The sequence below is a fragment of the Chroicocephalus ridibundus genome, chromosome 4 (assembly GCF_963924245.1).
Source record: "Chroicocephalus ridibundus chromosome 4, bChrRid1.1, whole genome shotgun sequence".
NCBI lineage: Eukaryota > Metazoa > Chordata > Aves > Charadriiformes > Laridae > Chroicocephalus > Chroicocephalus ridibundus.
In genome coordinates, this window is record NC_086287.1 from 73252562 (window position 1) to 73272754 (window position 20193).

Genomic DNA, 20193 nt, shown 5'->3' on the forward strand with positions numbered 1-20193 from the left:
AGTTTAACTATTCCTTAATTCAACGCTTACTCTGAACTGGTACATAAAAACACGTATTAGCTTCAGTTCCAGTTCTCAGCCAACGCCTCTCTTAAGGTAATAATTCAGAATGAGAGAACGTTTGAGATCAAATTTGAAGTTTCCTTTTGAGAGTAAAAGCACTGAAGATGTCAGGATACCCAGATGTTATGAACAGATTGGAAAAGGTATTTCCCAGTTTAGTTACCGCAGATACCGCTGCGAACGGGTGCTATGGCAATGCCTTTGGAAATGTCTGGCTCTTTCCCCTGCCTGCCCCTTCCATGGCGGTCTCCACCATCTGCACTCGGTGATCTCGCCGTTTTCACCTGTATCCTTCTGAGTTCAGGTCTTTTGACCCTGAGCTTTCTCAATATACAATTTCTCAGTCAAGGTTCAAGTCCCCTGTGTCCAGCTCGAACTTGCTGCCACATTTTTAAGAGACAGATATGAAGTCCAAGCTACAATGTGGTATTCCCCCAATTTAACATGCCAGTTATTTCCCTCGGCATTACAGTTAGAAGAGCCGTCCCTGACTGTAGAGAAAAGCCTCATGTTTATTGTTTTTTGTAGCTGCTGTAATTTCACTGCATTATTCTAGCTGAATACTCGGTGCTTGGACGGGGAAAATCGGCTGGCTATTTCCATTCGAAAAACTGGGTTATAGAAGTTCACAGCACCAGATGGCTGCGCATACTTATAATGCTGTGGATTATTAAAGGGCTGTTGTATTTTCCTCTTTCATCCTTTCTTTATTCCTCCTCCCTCCCCACATCAACAAATTAATGCTGAATGCTTGGGAATCTGTCCTGCGCGGGCTTCAGCACGTTACAGCTTTTCATGGGAAACTTTTTCTTCCAGCTCTTTTGAACGGGTTGGTTTTGATCACCTCTTTGCAACTGCTCGTGGGCTTAACGATGCCCGTGACTGTGCCAGCCTGTCATTCCTGGAGCCCCAGCGCCGTCCTAGTGACATCTCACAGTTGCTGTCCCCAACCTGCTCCTTCGGAGTTGACGCTTTCCGTTTTCTGAAGGCACGCGGGAACCTCCTAAATTAGACAAAACAGCTACGTTAGTGTGAATGTGTGAAAGATGCAATGCAGAGAGTACTTGGGGACCTTCAATTAATTTATTTTAAAAACTAACACATGTCACTTGTCGACCGCCAAAGACATCTGAATTTTAAAACGCAGCTACTCTGAAAAATGGTAGAAGGGGGAGAGATGTGCCCTGCCTCCCGCGCCATACACACGTCTTAGATTGAGTCATTTTTGTGAAAAAAAATGCCTTTGCTCTTCATATCTGTGATACCTGGGTGCCATCTGTGTCCGGATTGACTTTCTTGTTAATGGTTTTTAGTGGTCTGGATGTCTTCAATGGGATTGTAGACAGCAGCAGCTGGTGAACACTGAGTGGAGGGCGTATATGGGGACACGTACCCAACTGTGAGCGGTGGTGTGGCCAGGTGTGCCTGTAGGACGGAGAGCGGCTTGTTGTGAGCCTTGTGTCCCAGGTGGGTTCTTCAGGGCAAGAAGGGAGCATATAATGAACATCCTGAACAAACTCCTTTATAGCAAAGATTCTGCCTGTCCGGGTCTTCAAGAAGCCGAAAGACCACTCTTGAATGGTATCTGCGTGGCCTGGCCTCGTAGGGTAGGAGTGTGTATCCGGGGAGGATGCACTGCTGACATGTAGAGACTTCCAAAATCTGATTTAAAAAAGTACCTAGGGGGGAAAAAACAAAAGTAACTTAGAAACTTGAATGCAATAGAAGTATTTTAAAGAACTAGTGTCCAACAGGGAAACGGATCCAGAAACACATTTGGTGTGTGTTTTAGGGTAAAAACAAGCCAGCATAAAACAGTTGGCTCGGTCGTTTGCTTGCAGCGCAGGTTTTGGTGACCGCTTGACAGCAACATCGCAGGCAGAGTAAAATTCAGGGCTCTGCTCTGGCATTGAAAATCCGCCTGAAAGCTGCTCTGCCTGCAGCGTGCCTGGCTCCCACCCCCGCCTAGGTTGAGTTTAGCCGGGCGAGATGCTCACCCTGGTAACCCAACTCAGCGGTTTGTTTCAGATGCCCGTGTCGGAGCTCTCTGCCAGCGTACACCGGGTCCACGCTCGCTTCAGCTGTAAGCGAAAGAGGTGGGTTGGTTGTTCAAAGCGGAGAACAAGGCGTTGTTTGTTCCCCGCGTCGCCGGCGTGGACGGCACCTCAATAGCTTTTGTGCTGATGTGAATAAAAAGCAGGGGCGGCGATGGGATTTAATCACAGAGGGCTGCATGCAGTCACCTAGCCTAAGTGATACTCAGAGAAGGATCTCTTGCTTTTCTCCTCCCTCCTCCAGACTCGGAGCCCGAGTCTGAATAAAACATAGCACACTTGAAAGCTCTTTAAGGCTTTGTAAAGGAGGCGGCTTTCCCCGGGTTTATTATCTAGCAGGGCTGAAGTTGCAGATAGGCAAGGCACCCTGTGTTTTATACAGCTTAGAAGTACAGGATATGCTTTTGTAGGAAATGCTGGCGCATCTCGGAAGCAGCAGCTGTCATTCCTGAGGGGCCAGAGCTGTAAATCTCCACCGCGGGAATTTCTCCCGTTGTCATTAAGGCTGTAAGACAGACTGTGGCACGGGTTTCAACTCGGATGAAGTGCTGCTAATTCTAGACTCTGTGCCAGTCGCTCGCTTGGGCTGATGTAGCTGCTTCTGCAGCCATCCGGTGAGTCACGCCAAGGAGCGGTGGCTGAAAGCCCCAGCAGAAAAATTAAAAGGAGCTCCCTGATTTAGCTCAGTTTGGTTGCACAAGCCAAACCCTCTGTGCTGGCACAATGGAGAGAGCAGCATCAAAATGGGATTGAACATTGAGAAGATGGTGCACTCGTCTTCTGTAGCATGGAACATCACTCTTAATAGCAATAAGGGCACGGCATCACAGAATCACAGAACGGTGGGGTTGGAAGGGACCCCCAGGGATCACCCAGTCCCACCCCCTGCCAGAGCAGGGTCACCCACAGCAGGTGGCACAGGAACACATCCAGGCGGGGCTGGAATGTCTCCAGAGACGGAGACTCCACCACCTCTCTGGGCAGCCTGTGCCAGGGCTCTGCCACCCTCACAGGAAAGAAGTTCCTCCTCATGTTGAGATGGAACTTCCTATGGTCAAGTTTGTGCCCGTTACCCCTTATCCTGTCGCTGCGCACCACTGAGAAGAGCCTGGCCCCATCCTCCTGACACCCACCCTTTAAGTGTTTATAAGCGTTGATAAGATCCCCCCTCAGTCGTCTTTTTTCCAGACTGAAGAGACCCAAATCCCTCAGCCTTTCTTCATCAGAGAGATGTTCCAGTCCCCTCAGCATCTTGGTAGTCCTTTGCTGGACCCTCTCCAGCAGTTCCCTGTCCTTCTTGAACCAGGGAGCCCAGAATGTTCAGAAGGTCCTTCATATGAAGTTCCTTGGTCCCTCTGACCAAGTGGACATCTTCAGCCCAGTCGATCTGTTGGGGCAGGCTCATTCCCAATAAATCTTTTTGTCTTGTAAAACTTTAAAGTAGCTGTCTGATGGTTTTCTGTAGGAACTTGGCAGGAACTCATATGCCGTTGCTGTAGGGCTCCTTGCTCTCCCTGCTGCTTTGAGGCTTCTCCAGCACTTTTTCAGACTCTTCCTAGGAATCAGTGAGGCTGGGATACAATATTTTTGACCTAAGAGCAGCTGTGGTAACATGCTTTTTGCTTCATGTTTTTGTGAAGACCAACTGGCAGGGGAGATTCAGGCCTTTGCAGTTCTGGGTGTCCCTTACCTTTCCCATAACGTCATCTTTAAAGCTCATGTCAGTTCTCCTGAAAACGGCACATAACTTTGGTAGGGATCGGGAAATCAGTATGTTTTTTTCCTTCAGTGGGTACTGTAAAGGCTTTTTAGGCCTTGGAGGTCAGGCAAGGCCTTTTAGGCAAAGCTTGGAGGTCAGATGACTGCTGCTACTTTTATTTGCACAGGACTAACCAGAAGATCCCTTTGCGTCTCTAGGAAATATCTCAAGGAGCTTCAGTGTGGGTGTATAGGCTTGTGCACTGAGTGCTGCGCCCATGGAGTCGAGGAGACCTCTCGGATGGTCAGGGAGGAGTTGCTGCTAGCTTGGAGGACGCTGAAGTCAGGCTCAAGCAGGTCACCTGTAAGAAAATGGGTTTGTCTGAAGTTTGCCTGGTTGCCATCTGCATTCACGGTTTCACCAGGCAGTGAAAGCATGATGAGAATTTGTGAGTTTGAGCATCAGGGTGACCCTGTGTTGGTCCTCTAGGTTATCTACCAAGGTGCAGGGTGTTGAAAGGTGTCACCTGGGCCTGGAGGGATGCAAGGGGACAGGCACTCTGACGAGGAGGGAATTTTGCCAATAACTGCACTTCTTACATATACGATGTCCATATACATCTTTGCAGCCCATCTTCCTTCCCCTCTTCCCGAGAGGCCTCTTAACCTCTTGGATTCAGTTTTTGAATAGGATAACTCTGCACGAAAGACAGAAATGAGGAATGGGTGACCACGCAGCTCCTCTCAAAAACCATGAGTTACTAATTGCTGGTTTTCCCTTTCAAATATCCTCAAAGTCACTAGGGAGAGTTCAGCAGTCTTTCTCGCCTCCTAGGGATCTCCGCCTGCCTGAAGGTTTGCGCTAGTTCGTAGGTAGCATATGGTTTTGGTGGGAGGTTTTTTTTCTTTTGTTTTGTTTTGATGTAAGGATCCTTTGCAGCTTACAGTAGTACTAGGCTTTGCTGCATCTCATCTCTTCTGATCTCAGAAGCCCACCAGTCCTGCTCCTGCCTGGGGACCAGAGAGGAGGGCACCTTAGAGCTGTTGTCCTGTAAGACTGAGCTGGTAAGTCTTCGCCAGTGCTTCTTGATGATAAAGGAGAGCAAAATGATGGCAAGGCATCCTCCTTCCTGTGCTGCTGAGCCTGCACGCCAGAGTAAAGATGTGCTATTGTTTCCTTTGGTTGTTGCAGGAAGCCTCGTTATTTTTGCGTTAAGGTGAGCTATTCGCATCTGCTTACCGCAGCTCTTCTCTAATTCTGCTGGATCGTGTTTTTAGCCACTCTGCTAAATTCTGGAGTTACAGACATTACTTCCCAGAGCATGTTCAGTCCTCCAACGTGAGGGCCAATAGTCTCCAGTGTTAAACTAGTCCATATCCAGGGTTTCTCTCGTGAGAAATGGGGTTTGTGAAATGGGTGCTGCACCAGCTATCCCCAACACGGACTTGATTGCAGTTGTTTGGAAAGCTGGTCACCTGGAGGAGGTCTCTGCTGGCATTCGGCAAGTACTGCTGAGGTTCTGCTCAGAATATGGCCATTCTTGGCACATTGCTTGTGGCCAGCAGGTGGAGGGAGGTCATCCTCCCCCTCTGCTCTGCCCTGGGGAGGCCGCATCTGGAGTGCTGTGTCCAGTTCTGGGCTCCCCAGTTCAAGAAGGAGAGGGAACTGCTGGAGAGGGGACAGCAAAGGGCTACCAAGATGCTGAGGGGACTGGAACATCTCTCTGATGAAGAAAGGCTGAGGGATTTGGGTCTCTTCAGTCTGGAAAAAAGACGACTGAGGGAGGATCTTGTCAACGCTTATAAACACTTAAAGGGTGGGTGTCAGGAGGATGGGGCCAGGCTCTTCTCAGTGGTGCCCAGTGACAGGACAAGGGGCAACGGGCACAAACCTGAGCATGGGAAGTTCCATCTCAACATGAGGAGGAACTTCTTTCCTGTGAGGGTGGCAGAGCCCTGGCACAGGCTGCCCAGAGAGGTGGTGGAGTCTCCGTCTCTGGAGACATTCCAACCCCGCCTGGACGCGTTCCTGTGCCACCTGCTGTGGGTGACTCTGCTCTGGCAGGGGGTTGGACTGGGTGATCACTAGAGGTCCCTTCCAACCCCTGCCAGTCTGTGATTCTGTGATTCTACCTTTTTTAAAGATATGTAGAAAAGCACCAGAACTACTGTAGTACCTTTCCTTTCCGGAGGAATGCGGTCTAACACAGGGAACGCCACAGAAGTTATACTCAAACTGTGTCACATTTTAAATCAGTTCGTAGAGGAACAGGGGGGCAAGATGAATGAGCATTGGTGACTTTTCGTTATTTTGGTGCCACAAGGGAGAGGAATTTGTCACTGCAGCAGTGAGATGAAAGGCAAGGGTACCTGATGGGGTTCAGCCGATGCAGTCTTTCATGGCCACTGGATGGGAGCATTGCCCTCCCAAGCCATTCTCTGTTTCTCCTCAGAGAAGCAGAATCTCCTCTAGATCACTCCAGTCCTGTCGTGTGAGTGCACCTCGTGTCCTGCACTCGTGTCCTTCTTGGGGTTCCCCAAACACACCAACGTCGACCTTCTCAGCCTTTACAGAAACTCCTGCAGCTGCCTTGCAGGATTCATCGGGAGCATTCCTGGGGTTTTGCTGAGTTCAAACTGTTGTTTTGCCAACAAGGTTTCTGGAGAATGGATACGTTTCTCCAGGGACTGGGCTTAAAAATTGCTAAATTCATTCTACTCAGTGCTTCAGTAGAACGTAGCCTTACCTATTTTTAAAGAAAAAGCTTTGGTGAAATAAACCCAAAGATGCGTGTGGTGCAGCAATTGAACCCCCTGGCTGCATAAACAGATCAATAAACTGATTTGTGTTTGCTGACCAGAAGAAAAATCTAATTGCAAGTACTCCATACTCGACGTTCGTGGTGAAACTAGAGTAATTGGAATAATGAGAAATCAAATTTGCTTTTGTTTGGAGGTTATTCTTCTTTAGGATTCATTAAACTGGACTGGTGCAATGCACGGGCCTCCCAATGCTCCGGCTGGTGATGTATTCACGGTTTCTGGGTCATAAAACTGCGATGTTCTTCATGGATTTCTTCAAATTCTAAATTATCACATTTGCCATCCTTTAATATGACTTAAAATGATTGAAGTCATATTGTTCCTGGTGTTTAGAGGCTTGTATCACCCGCCAGAATCTCCTGCTCTGTGTTGGGCAGCTGTCGGTTGACTGAAATTTGGATGTATCCAAAAGGCAAAATAGTTCTGAGGTTGGCTCAAGTTCCAGATCTGTGCAGTTACTAATATCTGCCAAAGGAAATAATGCTTTCCTGCATGTCCTGAAGATGTATTTCCATGAAAAGTATTGTTGTGTCAGTCCTCGAGTATTTTTCATTTGAGTTCACAGAATCACAGAGTGGTGGGGTTGGAAGGGACCTCTGGAGATCATCCCGTCCAGCCCCCTGCCAGAGCAGGGTCACCCACAGCAGGTGGCACAGGAACACGTCCAGGCGGGTTTGGAATGTCTCCAGAGACGGAGACTCCACCACCTCTCTGGGCAGCCTGTGCCAGGGCTCTGCCACCCTCACAGGAAAGAAGTTCCTCGTGTTTAGGTGGAACTTCCTATGGTCGAGTTTGTGCCCGTTACCCCTTGTCCTGTCGCTGGGCACCACTGAGAAGAGCCTGGCCCCATCCTCCTGACACCCACCCTTTAAGTTGTTTATAAGTGTTGATAAGATCCCCCCGAATCTCTTTGGATTTAGGTAAAAAAGAGAGGATGGAGAACCTGGTGTGATTGTGTCTCTGTGAGGGATAATATTCAGAAAGGTAAAAGATTTTAGATACACGGGAAGAAATACCCCAGGAAAGGTTGGATTTTTGTTCGCATGTGGACGTGTTTTCTCCACTTGAGTGGAGAAAAGCTGTTTGAAGGTATCTAAGTCCTCTCGGTTGCTGGTTAACACTGATGAAGATGGTAGTAAAGAGTTCTTAAAAAGTTCTCATTGCAAGGAGAGTAGAATTGTCACCGACATTTACTATCGCTTTTGAGTTAAAGTCGGTAAATTGGGTAGACGTATTGTCAGCTTAGATGTCTCGTTAGCATTATTTGGCGAGCAGAAAATGAGTCCTCTCCGAAGGAAACAGGGCAGGGTGAGATCTGCTGGGAGGAGGAGGAGGAGAGAAGTGGTGGGAGGTTAATGGGGTGCAGGCAGGTAATGATCAGCTGGTGATTTTAGTTGTATGACTTGGCTGATAAATGAGTCTAAAATTAAAAAAAAAAAAAAGCTATAGAAAATAGTTTTTTTAAAAAGTTTTTGGAGGCAATCCTGGTCAGAGTGGAGGCAAACCCTCTTGTTGCTGGGTTTCATTTGGATCTGTCCGTCTAGGGAAGAGAGAACCCAAAGGTCGTCTGTAGCTGGAGATCCGGAGTTTAAGAGGAAGGTGACGTGTGGACCTGCCAATCGACATTTGGCACGACCCTGGTATTATCGGACATGATGCCAATCAAGACTAAACCCTGCAAGTTGATTCCCTTTGCTATCATTTAACAGAGGCACCTTATCCAGAAGTCTGGCAGGAAATCTATAGGCTGGAAACGGGATTTATTTCTCTCCGTGGCAGAGGCGGATTTGGCTTTCTGGTTCCGTTGTTATAAATAGCAGGAAGGCTGAGCTCTGCGAAGGCTCCGGAGTTCTGCAAAACAGACCACTGCATTCAGTGGCAATTGTAACCTTTCTTGTGGTTTTTGCTACATTCGGAGAGTTTTTTTTTTTTGCTATTTTATTTATCCTCTTTATAAATGAATGCTTTAATGAGTCTCTGATCAAAGGTTGTCCCTGTTCTATTCTAACAAGTGCCTGATTTTTTTTTTTCTTACCATTCACTGTCAAGACGCGTTTCGTCAGCTAAGAAAAAGAGATTTAAGGCAGGTTGTGGCAAATTAATTATATTTGAGAGCAGTAGATAGAAGAGCTTTCATTGTAAGAGATTTTTTTTTTTTTTTTTTTTTTTTTGGCTAACTGATTTTTTTCTTGAAACGAGGAGGGGAGTGGATTTTGGACGTGGTTTCAAAGCACAGAAGTGGTGTCTGATCCGCAGGAGAAGGCTCTGCTTCCTTCCCGAGCCCTCTGGCTCTGAGCATTTCCATTTCTATCCTGAATACGTTCAGGAACATTTATAGTTTTTTATTCGTGTACCGGTATTTTCTTTATATCAAGTAGTTCTTATCATTTTCACTCTCTTGCAGAGTTATTGCCGGGGGATCATTTATCCCGCTTTAGCTAAGCTGGGTAAGCCAGGCTGGTTTAGTCATCGCTCGTAAAATAAGACTTTCTGTGCCCTGGTCGTCTTAATAGCAGGTTCCTTAGATAAAGTTCATCATTCCTGGCCACGCCACAGACTATCCGTGGTCCGGGGCCGGGAGCAGGGCTGTAACTCCATGAGCATCCCGCCTTTTGTTACGAAACCCTCCCGTGGATTAGCTCTTTTGCTGGTGCCTTTGAGTCATTTGAAAGAGAAAATGTCTTTCGGGAGCAATAAATTGCAGACCTCAAGCGAATCAGGACATACCTTTTTTTTTTTTTTTTTTTTTTTTAGACCTTTCACACAAGAAAAGGGCTTTATATCTGCCTGTACGGCTGGTGGACCCCGAATTTTAAAATAGCTGGATTCTTTTCTTCCTCACCAAAGGAAGAGAGGACTGAAAGACACAGAATAGCAGCCTTTTTCTTTTTTTAACCACACGTGCTGTTCCACTCAGTTACACGTATGTGTTTGTACATGACCTTAATTATTGTATCGAAATCTTCGCTTCATTGCCTTGAATCTGCTCAGGCTTTTTTTAAGCCGCTTGGCACGTGGCCTCCGTGTACCTGAAAAATTCGGTATCGATGGTTCCAGGGGTGGGATGAGACCCACACGACGCCCAGTGATTGCAGAAACTGTGCCTGGATTCCACTCGCCGCTCAGTTTTTCGTGCTGGCCACGCTGCCTCCTCCGCTCCGCTCCCAGAGGGGATTTTGCCAGGGTTTTCTTCCTTCTTTTGCCCACAGCCTTCATCCCCTGCTAAAGGAGATGTTCTCACTTCTCACGTTAGTGCGAATACACGGTGTTTCGGCAGAAATGAAACAATTCCAGCACGCATGGCTGTGTAGGGGTTTGTCTCGTTGTAACTTGTTGTGACTATACTTCCGTGCATTGCAGGAATTAATTATAGGAGTAATTAATTATTTGGAGTTTGTTTCTTTGAAGAAAGTATTCTGTAAAGAATTTCCTTCCTCTTTCCTTGGTAAGCATTCACGAAAATTTCATATACCTGACATTTATGTATATTGAGAATGTTTTACGGGGTTGTTTCCAGCTGGGGTGAGTTGGCTGTTCCAGGGTTGACCAGTAGCACCATCTCCTAGATTTCCACCTGGGAGTGAGACCATGGTAGAAAAATCTCCCCGATCTTGGTTTCAGGGCTGATGCAGAGTTCAGTGCTTGCTCGCTAGATGAAGGGTCGGAAGAGAACCGGGGCCCTGGTGTCAGGATCTGTCACCTGTGAGCAATACACCTCGCACCCAAGCAGTGGTGGCTCCATCGGATACAAAGCACTTGGATTGAGGGGGGTCTTTAGGGGCATACAGTTGCTGTTCTTTTTGTAATAGCTGTGTGATTTTTGGAAGATGACGTGGGAGAAGATGAGGTGGGAGGCCTCAGGGCCTGCAGCTGAAGCGGGACAGAGGTCTGGGAGCCCATTTGTGTGTCTGTGGTGCAGCAGCTGGAGCAAGCGTGGGCCTGAGAGCAAGCGTGTGACCCAGTGTGTGACTGCTGGCAAAGATGAAGCTGGATGAGAAGGTGAAGGGGCCTGGAAGCTGGGGATGTCACAGAATCATAGAGTGGTTTGGTTCCTTAAAGGGACCTTAAAGCCCACCCAGTGCCACCCCCTGCCCTGGGCAGGGACACCTCCCACCAGACCAGGTTGCTCCAAGCCCCGTCCAGCCTGGCCTTGAACACCTCCAGGGATGGGGCAACCACAGCCTCTCTGGGCAACCTGGGCCAGGGGCTCACCACCCTCACAGCAAACAATTTCTTCCTCAGATCTCAGCTAAATCTCGCCTCTTTCAGTGTAAACCCCTTCCCCCTCGTCCCATGGCTCCCCTCCCTGCTCCAGAGTCCCTCCCCAGCTTTCCTGGAGCCCCTTTAGGGACTGTCAGGGGCTGGAAGGTCTCCCCGGAGCCTTCTCTTCTCCAGGCTGAACCCCCCCCAGCTCTCTCAGCCTGTCCTCACAGCAGAGGGGCTCCAGCCCTCCCAGCATCTCCGGGGCCTCCTCTGGCCCCGCTCCAGCAGCTCCGTGTCCTTCTGCTGTTGGTGCCCCAGCGCTGGAGGCAGCAGTGCAGGGGGGTCTCACAGAGCGGAGCAGAGGGGCAGAATCCCCCCCCTCGCCCTGCTGCCCACGCTGCTGGGGATGCAGCCCAGGCTGCGGGGGGTTTCTGGGCTGCCAGCGCATGTTTTCAGGTCGTGTTGAGCTTCTCATCCACCAACGCCCCCAAGTCCCTCTCCTCAGGGCTGCTCTCCAGCCATTCTCCGCCCAGCCTGGATTTGCGCTTGGGGTGACCCCAACCCAGGTGCAGGACCTTGCACTTGGCCTGGTTGAACTTCTTGAGGTTTGCATGAGCTCGCCTCTCCAGCCTGTCGGGGACCCTCTGGAGGGCATCCCTTCCCTCCAGCGTGTTGACCGTCCACGTGTGTGTGTTCTCTAAGGACAAGCACGAGTAGGATCTGGTGACCAGAGGGACCAGGGAAGTCCCAGCCAGCTGCTGGAGAGATGGTTGAGTCTGGGGGTTGACTGAGACCGCTTGTGTGTGTGTGTGCAGGTGTCTGTAGGCTCGAGGCACCTGGGAAGACTGGGATCCAGGGTCAGCTACTGGGCAGGCTGAGCACCTGAGCCCTGCTGCTGGATGGATCCACGCTCCACCTAATGCACGTTTAGACATTTCCCACTGATTCTGCCTCTCCCCTGACAGTCTCTTGAAGTACTTGTGTCTCGTTCTCCTTGGGCAGATACTGTTGGTTACAGCTTGGAAGATTTGAGGATGAAAGAGAGAACGGAAGAAGCAGAATGCCCCGAAGCACCTTTTGGGGATGGGAGGAATTAATTGGTGAGTGAAGCTGTGCCTGGATGTTTCATTCTAATCATCTCTCTTGTGTTTCAGCCCTGGCCCAGCGTGTCCAACCTGGCCAAGGATTTCATCGATCGTCTACTCACAGTGGACCCCAGTGACAGGATGACAGCCCTTCAGGCCCTGAAGCACCCATGGGTGGTCAGCATGGCAGCCTCTTCCTCCATGAAGAACCTACACCGTTCTATCTCACAAAACCTTCTCAAGAGGGCGTCTTCCCGCTGCCAGAGCACCAAGTCCGCACAGTCCACCCGCTCCAGCCGTTCCACCAAATCCAACAAGTCGCGGCGGGTTCGGGAACGGGAGCTGCGTGAGCTCAACCTGCGCTACCAGCAGCAGTACACTGGCTGAGCACTGGGCTGGGACCTGCCAGACGTCTTTCCAGATGTCTTCTCTGCGGCGTAGGTGTGCAGCACCCTTTGCTGCGCCCTCACTCAGTGAGGAACATCCAGGTTCCTCTCTCCCTTCCTTCCTCCAGGTGTCCCCCCCATCCATGAGGAGGTGTCCCCCCCTCCCCGGTGCGGAGGAAAGGGAATGGCGTGGTGGCCATCCCACCCTGCGAGCTGTGCCGTGGGGTCTCACGCAGGAAACGGGGGAGCCCTGGTGGGCTCAGAGCACAGCTCAGAGCCTCAAGTAATACACCAATTAAGGAGCCACGTGGGGAGAAGAGCTCTTTCTGTAGCCTAGGAGCTTGGTTGTTCATAGTTATTTATTAATTCCAGAGCCTTAAGTTTCTCTCACTTGCATATGAAAAAAAAAAAAAGAAATCACTTTATGGGTATGTACACGCACGTACGTGTGTGCACATACACGTGTGGGTGTGTATATGTATTTAAAAATTATATATACACAAATTTTGAGCTGGTTTAGTCAGACTCTGTGGTGCCTTTGCAGTGAAGCTGGGATGAGTCACATGCAGTTAGAAGTAGGATAGCTCTGACTCACCGCCGGCCGTGCTGCCCACCGGCTCCTCCTCAAAGAGATGCCAGACAGCAGTTTGCCGTGATGGCTGGGAAGCTGCGAGGTTTCCCCCAAGGGCTGCCATCCGCCTGATGACGTCAAGGGATTACTCAAGCTGTGCGAGAGCTGCCGGGCAAATTGACAACCGGGCTGAAGCGCGTTGCGGGCTCGGAACTGGAGTCTGGTTCCTTTGATCCAGACTGGGTGGGTGCTCTTGATGGAGGGGTGGGAAGAGGATCATCCTGCTGCAGGAACTTGGTGGTACACAGAGAGATCTCTTTGGCAAGGCAGGTTTTTGAGGGGGTCCTTGCTGTCCCCCTCGAATTATCTTTCCCCTGTTTGCAGCAAGACCGGTGCCTACCATGCAGGATTTGTTGTTCTTGTGGCCCTGTCATGTCTTTGACCTGTTACGCGTCTTGTGCCTTTCAGATGAGCGTTGCCAACCATGACACTTCACCAACACTTTGGTGGTTCCAAGTGTTCCTCCCTGTCTGCAGATTTTACGGGGCTCCCCTGCTTTGCGTTCCTCTTCTGCCCCGGTACCGCCATCCCCGCTCTGGGACAGTGAAGCGGTGGTGGGAGCGGTTGGGATGGCCGCAAATGGCTCTGTAGCATCAGGGTCAGGGCTTGAGTAGCGGAGATCAATCTTGGAGCATCAGCAGTGATAATGCCCTGGAGACGTTGCACAAACACCTTCGAGCTGTTAGCTGTGACTTAAAGCCAACCAGAAAAAGCTGCCTTTTGGGTTTCCTCGTGCTGGGTGGGCGATGCGTGGGCTGCTTGTGAAGGACCTCTGGGGGAAGGTGGGTGCTGTAGAGCTGAGCTTTGTGCAGGCCTCCTGAGATATCTTCCCAACTACTTAGAACAGCAAAGCAGGGCTGGTGGCACAATCTCAGGGTGGATTTGGCCTCTTGTCATAGCAGAGACGAGATCTGCAGCGAAGGAGAACGCCGGTTTTTGAAATTTTTCGTATGAGGCCATGCGGTTTGCTTCATGCTATGCACTTGGGAAGTGTTTGCTTGGCTCTGGGCTGGAGATGGAGGCTCTGCGAGCTCAAGGGGCTGGCATGCGTGATCTTTCCACCCAGGATTGATGTCCTCTGCTGCTGCGTTTTAGTGTCAGCAAGGTTTGAAGTGACTTTAACTCTACTGTCCGCAGCCCCTCTTGGTCAGCAGACAGTGTAGTTTCAGTGGGAGAAGACTGCGTTTGCTGTGCTAAGGAAATTAAAGAAAAAAAAAAAAAGGGAATTTCTAGGGATGTGCTTCCCACCCCGCAAAGCTGGGATGGGCCATAACCACTGAGAGCGCAGCTCAATTTCCCCGGGCGTGGGGTGGGGAATACACCAGAGGAAGCCTGAGGACAAGCCGGTATGTGTAGCAGGGGTGAATTCTGAGTCCTTTGTGTGGTTTTCTATGGTTTTTTGAAAACTCTGAATTCTTTGCAGGCTGCCCTTTCTCGGAGTGGCCATTCTACTATATCACACACAGTCTTTCTTCCATCAGCATTAACGGTTACCGCAGAATTACCAAAAATTGGGTTTTTTCGGCTGTGTGGACTGCAAAAAAAAATGTTTCTTCTGCTTCTATTACCTTCTCATGTGGTCTTCCCTGGGTCGTTACCATGGACTATAAACTAGACGTGATTTCTGACAAAACAGGCAGCTTGCCGTATTTTGCTTCATAAACAGTTCCCCTCATATTACTGCAAAAACAGCTCTTCAGCAACCACTCCAAGACAAGTATCAACTGGAAAATTCATCTTTCCCTGTAGGTAGGAGATGGCAGGACGGTCTCTCAGAGGCCTTCTGGTTCTGAGCCGTCACTCGTAAGAGTCTTCTACATGTTTGGAGCATCACACCCAGGCACTGTGATCTCTTTTCCTCTCCCTTTTTCTGGCTTTCATTGCCCTCCCCAGATTATCTTGCATTTTTATCCTTAAAATAGGTGTTTTGTCTACACGAGGAGGTCAAACTGATGAACTGAGCCAAAGCCTCTAGCACCTGAGACCTTTTCCATTAGCCACTAGGCCATCAAAATGCACAGATGTTGTGCAGATGTCTGCCCACACTGTTCCTTCACGCTTTCCCTCGTGGGAGATAAATGAAGGTGGAAAGAAGGTGAGGACCTTGAGCTCTGGTCTGACCCAACTTGTGTCCTCTCCACCTTCACAAAGCAGAACAACAGTTTTCTCATCTGTGACAGTTTTTTGCTTTGTTGCTCTCTTCGGCAATTGGGTTTTCACCAGGAAAAGTTCAAAGCGATGTCATTTAGGGTGACTTTGGGGTGGAGTATGTTTTGGGGAAGTGAGATGTTGCTATATAGGTTCCTGGTGCTGTCAGTTTTCTGCGGTGATGCGCTATGACCCGGCGGTGAGTTGGCGGAAGGGAGGATCCTTCACATCCACGAGCAGTAGCGGAGAGCCGCAGCCCGCCTCTTCGGGGTCTCAGAGGTGGTCCTGCATCTGGTGCATCCCACTATTAGGGAATTGCACCAAAGAGGTCCCAGTCCATCCCATAAGGGGCTTTGGCTTTTCTAGAAAAAGAACCCTAATTCTCTTTAAAAATCCAGAGTTTTCTCGTTTGCGTGGAAAAAAATCAATATAAACATAGGGAAAATCTTTATGGGCTTGCCTTCCATCGTTTGATAATAACACTCTTGGCTCAATCCCTCTTCTTTTTCTATATTCAATATTTGCGGGAACCCAGAGAATAACACGTGTGGGCAGAGAGGAGACGAGCAGAGCTCCTCCTGTGTCCCTTGGAGCCCTTGCTCGTCTTTCCGTTTTCACTCCGGCCGGAAAACTGCGATGCTCCGGATGTTCTGTTGCAAGCTCCAGCTCAAGAGCAATTCCTCGGGTGCTTTTACCCTTGCAGTTGGGGCATGTTTTCAGCTGGCTTCTGCCGGGAGTGCCGTCGTTCTGAGCAGTAGTTCAGGTGCCTTCAGTCTGTCCTCTAAGAAGCTCTTCACTGTGAATTATCTTCATCGTCCGTCCTCATGTATATTCCACGGGAGCATCGCAGCTCTCTCAGTTTATCTCAAGTCTCAGGAGTTGACACTTTTCAGGAGTGCCTTGTTTGGGGATTTTAGGTTCTAAAATCTCTCCGAAACGTCTTTTTCTTTGGTTTAATTTTTTTAAATCTTTTTCTTTGGCTCTTAATGGCGCCTCTTAATTTGGCTCGCGGGGTTTTTCTGCAAGGCGTCCTCTGGTGCTGAATGAGCCGGCAGGATGCAGGTAACAAATGCCTGTTGCAGAGCATCGCCGAGTTGAAGTCTTTACATTAGCTGGGGTGCAAATTTCTGTACACCAGTGCTTTTGTTTTCCCTACTTCTGTTCATACCATGAAAATGAAGCTGGAATGACACCTAGTGGCAAATTGTAGTGTGTCCTTGTCCCAGTACAGCCCTCTTCTGGTTATCTTCCCGCTCTTTCCGGGTGAGATGCCCTTCACAAAGAGGAGTCTGGGTTTGGCGTGCTGAGTGATGGTCCTGGACCACACCTCCAGTCCTGGATGGTCAACATCTTTCTCAGTGTGGCACCATTTTCTCCTCTACTAATCCCAAAGAACGGCATTTTTAGCCCACAGAGGGGTGAGCAGGAGGTGATGCGCACCCGCTGGAAGGGATGCTCCATGCTGGGGAAAAGATGTGCGCGGTCCCCAGTGTCTAAGGGAGATGCTCCCCAGCACCCTGCCTTGGGGACTCATCTAAGGGACACTAGGAGAAAAGACGGAAGGTGCTGAGGCTAGGAGAAGCTGGTTTGGGACTTTCTCCCATCACGAGAGACAATGGAGCAGCTCAAGATGTTGCTTCCCAGCGTATTCCATTTCAGGGAAATGCAGTTTTAAGGAGTAAAGGGAATTATGGTTGCTTGCCTTTTGGAACTTAGCGGTACTGTGTAAAACAATCCCATCGTTTTGTCCTGGGAGTTTGTCTGTGCTCTCTCGGGGGAGAGAATTACGGCTTCAAAGAATGTGGCCTGTTGCTTCCTTGATTATTTTTTTTTTAATTTTTTTTGAGAGTTACTGGAAATGAATGTGAAAAGGTCTTCCAGAAATAACGTTAGGTGGTCTACAGACTTGCATCCGGATTTTTGAGTACGTAATGTATTTTTCTATCCATTTTGCTACAACAGCAATTACTTGTCCATGTTTGATTGACGTCTCATCCTTCTCAGGCTTCTAAAAAACCAACGTATCAGCCCAGTGGTGGTAACCCTCCCCCTTCCTTCAATCCAGCAGAAGTCTGTGCTGTTTAACACTGAGATATTGATAGCATCCAGATGCTCCTGCCAGTCCCTGGACCGCCTTGTTCTTGGAAACGTACAACTGTCCGTGAGGGACAGCCTTTATAGCCTGGCGATGAGAGGACGCCCAGAGAAAAGGGCTCTGACCTGCTGGCGTTGGTGGTGGTGTGGAAACCTGCTGCGGTGCAGGGCTTGCGTTACAGACTTGTTTTGGAAACGATAAACCCTCAAAGTCTTAACTTCTTCGGATGTTTTCTGCTTTTAGGTCAGATATTTTTCTCTTCTGGTAATTTACGTTCTTTCTTCTGCCCTGCTCTGTTTCTCAGTCCTGTTTTCTACCGGGGTGTTTGGCTGAAGTACGGATAGAGTCAACTTCTGCGTAACGCGCAAACTGGAACAGGAATCCTGGTTAACTCACCTACCGGGCAGCGACTCTGGATTTGGCTCTGCAGGAGCCCGCGGGGAGTCCCGGAGCCGGGGAAAAGCATCCGTATGGTGCCTCGCGCATGGGAGAAGGCTCCCTTTGAGGACCCCGCGGTGCAGGTTTAGCTCCGGATGATCTTGTACGATGTAGGACAACCAGTGCCTGGCTGTTACAGGCCTCTTATTAAAACTGTGTGGGGCCGTATTCCTATTATAAGTGATGATGCTAAAGATTTGGAGAGGTTTGAGGCGAGGTAAATTAAAATCTCAATTGTTTGACTGAATTTAGTTTTCTAAATGATGCAAAGCAACACAGAGATTGGCTCGGGAGGGGGGAATCCCACCCTCTGGAGGAGCTGCAGACTGTTCTCTGGTGGCAGCGTGAGCCCTTGGATTTGCAGGGAAGGGTGATTGTGTCCCGGTTTCTCACCAGCTTGGCTTCATCCTGGAAAATATCACAAAGTGCCTGTACCACTCGGTGCCAGATACCCAGCCCCGAGTCGCCTACACCGCTCTGGGGAGGTTTTTGGTGCTTTTTCTGACCACTTTCAGCCTGGGTTTAAGGCGGCAGCTCTTGGGTGCTGTGGAGGCAGGCGCCTACATGTCAGCTGTGCCTTACTGAGCAGTAAATTTGTCCCCACCTCCCCAAAAATGTGAAGCAGCAGGGATGCGCGGTGGCAAGGGCATCGTGGAGCTTGGTACCTTCCACCTTCGGTGTCCCTGTGGTGGAGGGAGCTCTGCCTGCCTGGTGACAGTTTTTTTTTTCCTCCTCCCGCTCTCCTCCGCTGTGCGGTAATACTGTAGATCCCTCGTGTGACGGGCCAGCTACCGCCTGCCGTGGCAAATATCGTTGCGCTGTGTTTGTCTGCTGAACGTGGAGGACATCGGCCGCCCCCAGCGCGGCACGTTAGAAACCATCAGCTCTGGCGAGCACATCCAGATGCCGTGAGTTTTTCCTGTTGCCTTTCGCTACGGAAAGACACCTCCCGGGAAGCTCTGGGGACCGCAGGTCTTCCGGCGCTTGCTGTTATTTTTGGTTGCCAAATTTCCGGTGCTGGGTTGGAATGGTTTGGAAGTTCCTCTGGTCGTGTCCCGTCACCCTCCCTAATGGGGGCGTTCCGAGAAGCATCCCGTTCTGTGACTTGCCTTTTGAGTCCTGCGTTTCCACTAAGGACTGTCTTATAGGATGAGGTCGGAACCATTGTCATTAGTCTGTAACGTTACGATTAGAGTGTACAGAATTATTTATTTTGTGTACTCGGTCTGCTAAACACGTAAATGTATTCTGTGTACCCCATCGCTCTGCTTGTCGTTACTTCTGGCGTGCGGGCCGACCGCTGAAAGGTGCTGCTTCCCGGGCTGGGAGCGATGGTCAGCGAACACGGCCAAAGCCAGGAGCTGCTCACCCCTCTAATTCCTTCTCGGAGCACAGCAAGAAGGTACCAAAATGCCCTTAAAAAGAGTTTGCTGGTTTCTTTTAACACAGCTTCCAGGCCAGGAGCTGCCTGAGGGAGACCTTGTTGCGGGGCTGGGATGTCTGCGGGATGCACCGGGTGAGTTGGACGCTCAGGCTCGTGCTGGAAAGCGGGGTTTGGAGGCCAAATGGGCACTTCGGGGCGTTTTGTTCACTTGTCTTTGGCTGCAAGGTGGCAAACAGGGCCAGAGAACTAACCCTGGTTTGCCCGCAGCAACTTCTCACCTCTCTGGTTTCACTCGGAGCAGCTTCTATGGGTGAACGGGAAAAACTGTAACACCAAGTGAAGAATGCACACACGCACCCCGGCTTTTGGAGCACGTCCTCCTGGAAGGGAGGTGACTTTTCAGGGGCAAGGGACCCCATTCCAGCAGTGGCAGGGGTGACGGTGCCCCGACCGTGCCGAGCAAATGACCTGTCGGGCTGCAGTTTGAGCAATTCCTGTTTAAAGCTCCACGTGCCCACCAGTTTCTTATGGCCTGTCCCCACACCTCCAACGTTCAGCTGTCTTCGAGGTCCTTGAGGAGCTAGCTCAAGCCGAAAGAGACCACGCTGCTTTGGTGGGGTGGGTCTTATTTTCAGGTACCGCGGCGTGAAAGCACACCCTAAATGTCACGGCAGACTGGTGGGACCGGTGTGTACCTAGTGCGGCTGCTACCACCAGCCATAGCGGGGGTCTGCAAGGAGCTCAGCCCCCGTGCCCTTGGCCCCTGTGTCCCAGGAGAGGCTTTCCAAGGCAAAGGAGTCCGAGCCAGCAGCTTCACGGCTTTCTCTGCAAGCCCCCACAGCAATTCGCTCCACCTGCTCTTGCTCCCTGCAGTGCAGACCGCTAAATGAAGCTAAATTTTATCCAAGCAAACTAAAACTTACTGGCTCTGGGCTGTATTTGAGCAGCTTTTGGGTTTTTCAACTCAAGCGTATTTGTCTTTACCCTCCATTCATGAGCTATGGCCCTTCCCATGGGTATGTCTCTGTGTTTTTCTCTGCGACTGCTTGATGTGAGAGTGGTCGCAACGTCTTGGGGGCTGGGATTCACACAGCAGAGGTTTCGCGTTGCATTCACGTCGGTGGTGAATGAAAAAAACCCCCCATGCCTCATGCTGGGACGGTCTCCGTGGTGTCCTCCTGACCA

General features: G+C 50.0%; 1 protein-coding gene across 2 annotated transcripts in view; it reads left to right on the top strand.

The window, feature by feature from the left end:
• The window catches only part of PSKH1 (protein serine kinase H1), a 44857-nt gene extending 25980 nt beyond the window's left edge, over positions 1-18877 (top strand). For both annotated transcript variants that reach the window (XM_063334050.1, XM_063334049.1), the window contains exon 4: positions 11996-18877. In XM_063334050.1, the coding sequence (XP_063190120.1) occupies positions 11996-12313 (318 nt within the window). In that variant the 3' untranslated portion in view covers positions 12314-18877. The remainder of the gene's footprint in view (positions 1-11995) is intronic.
• The last annotated feature ends 1316 nt before the right edge of the window (positions 18878-20193 follow it).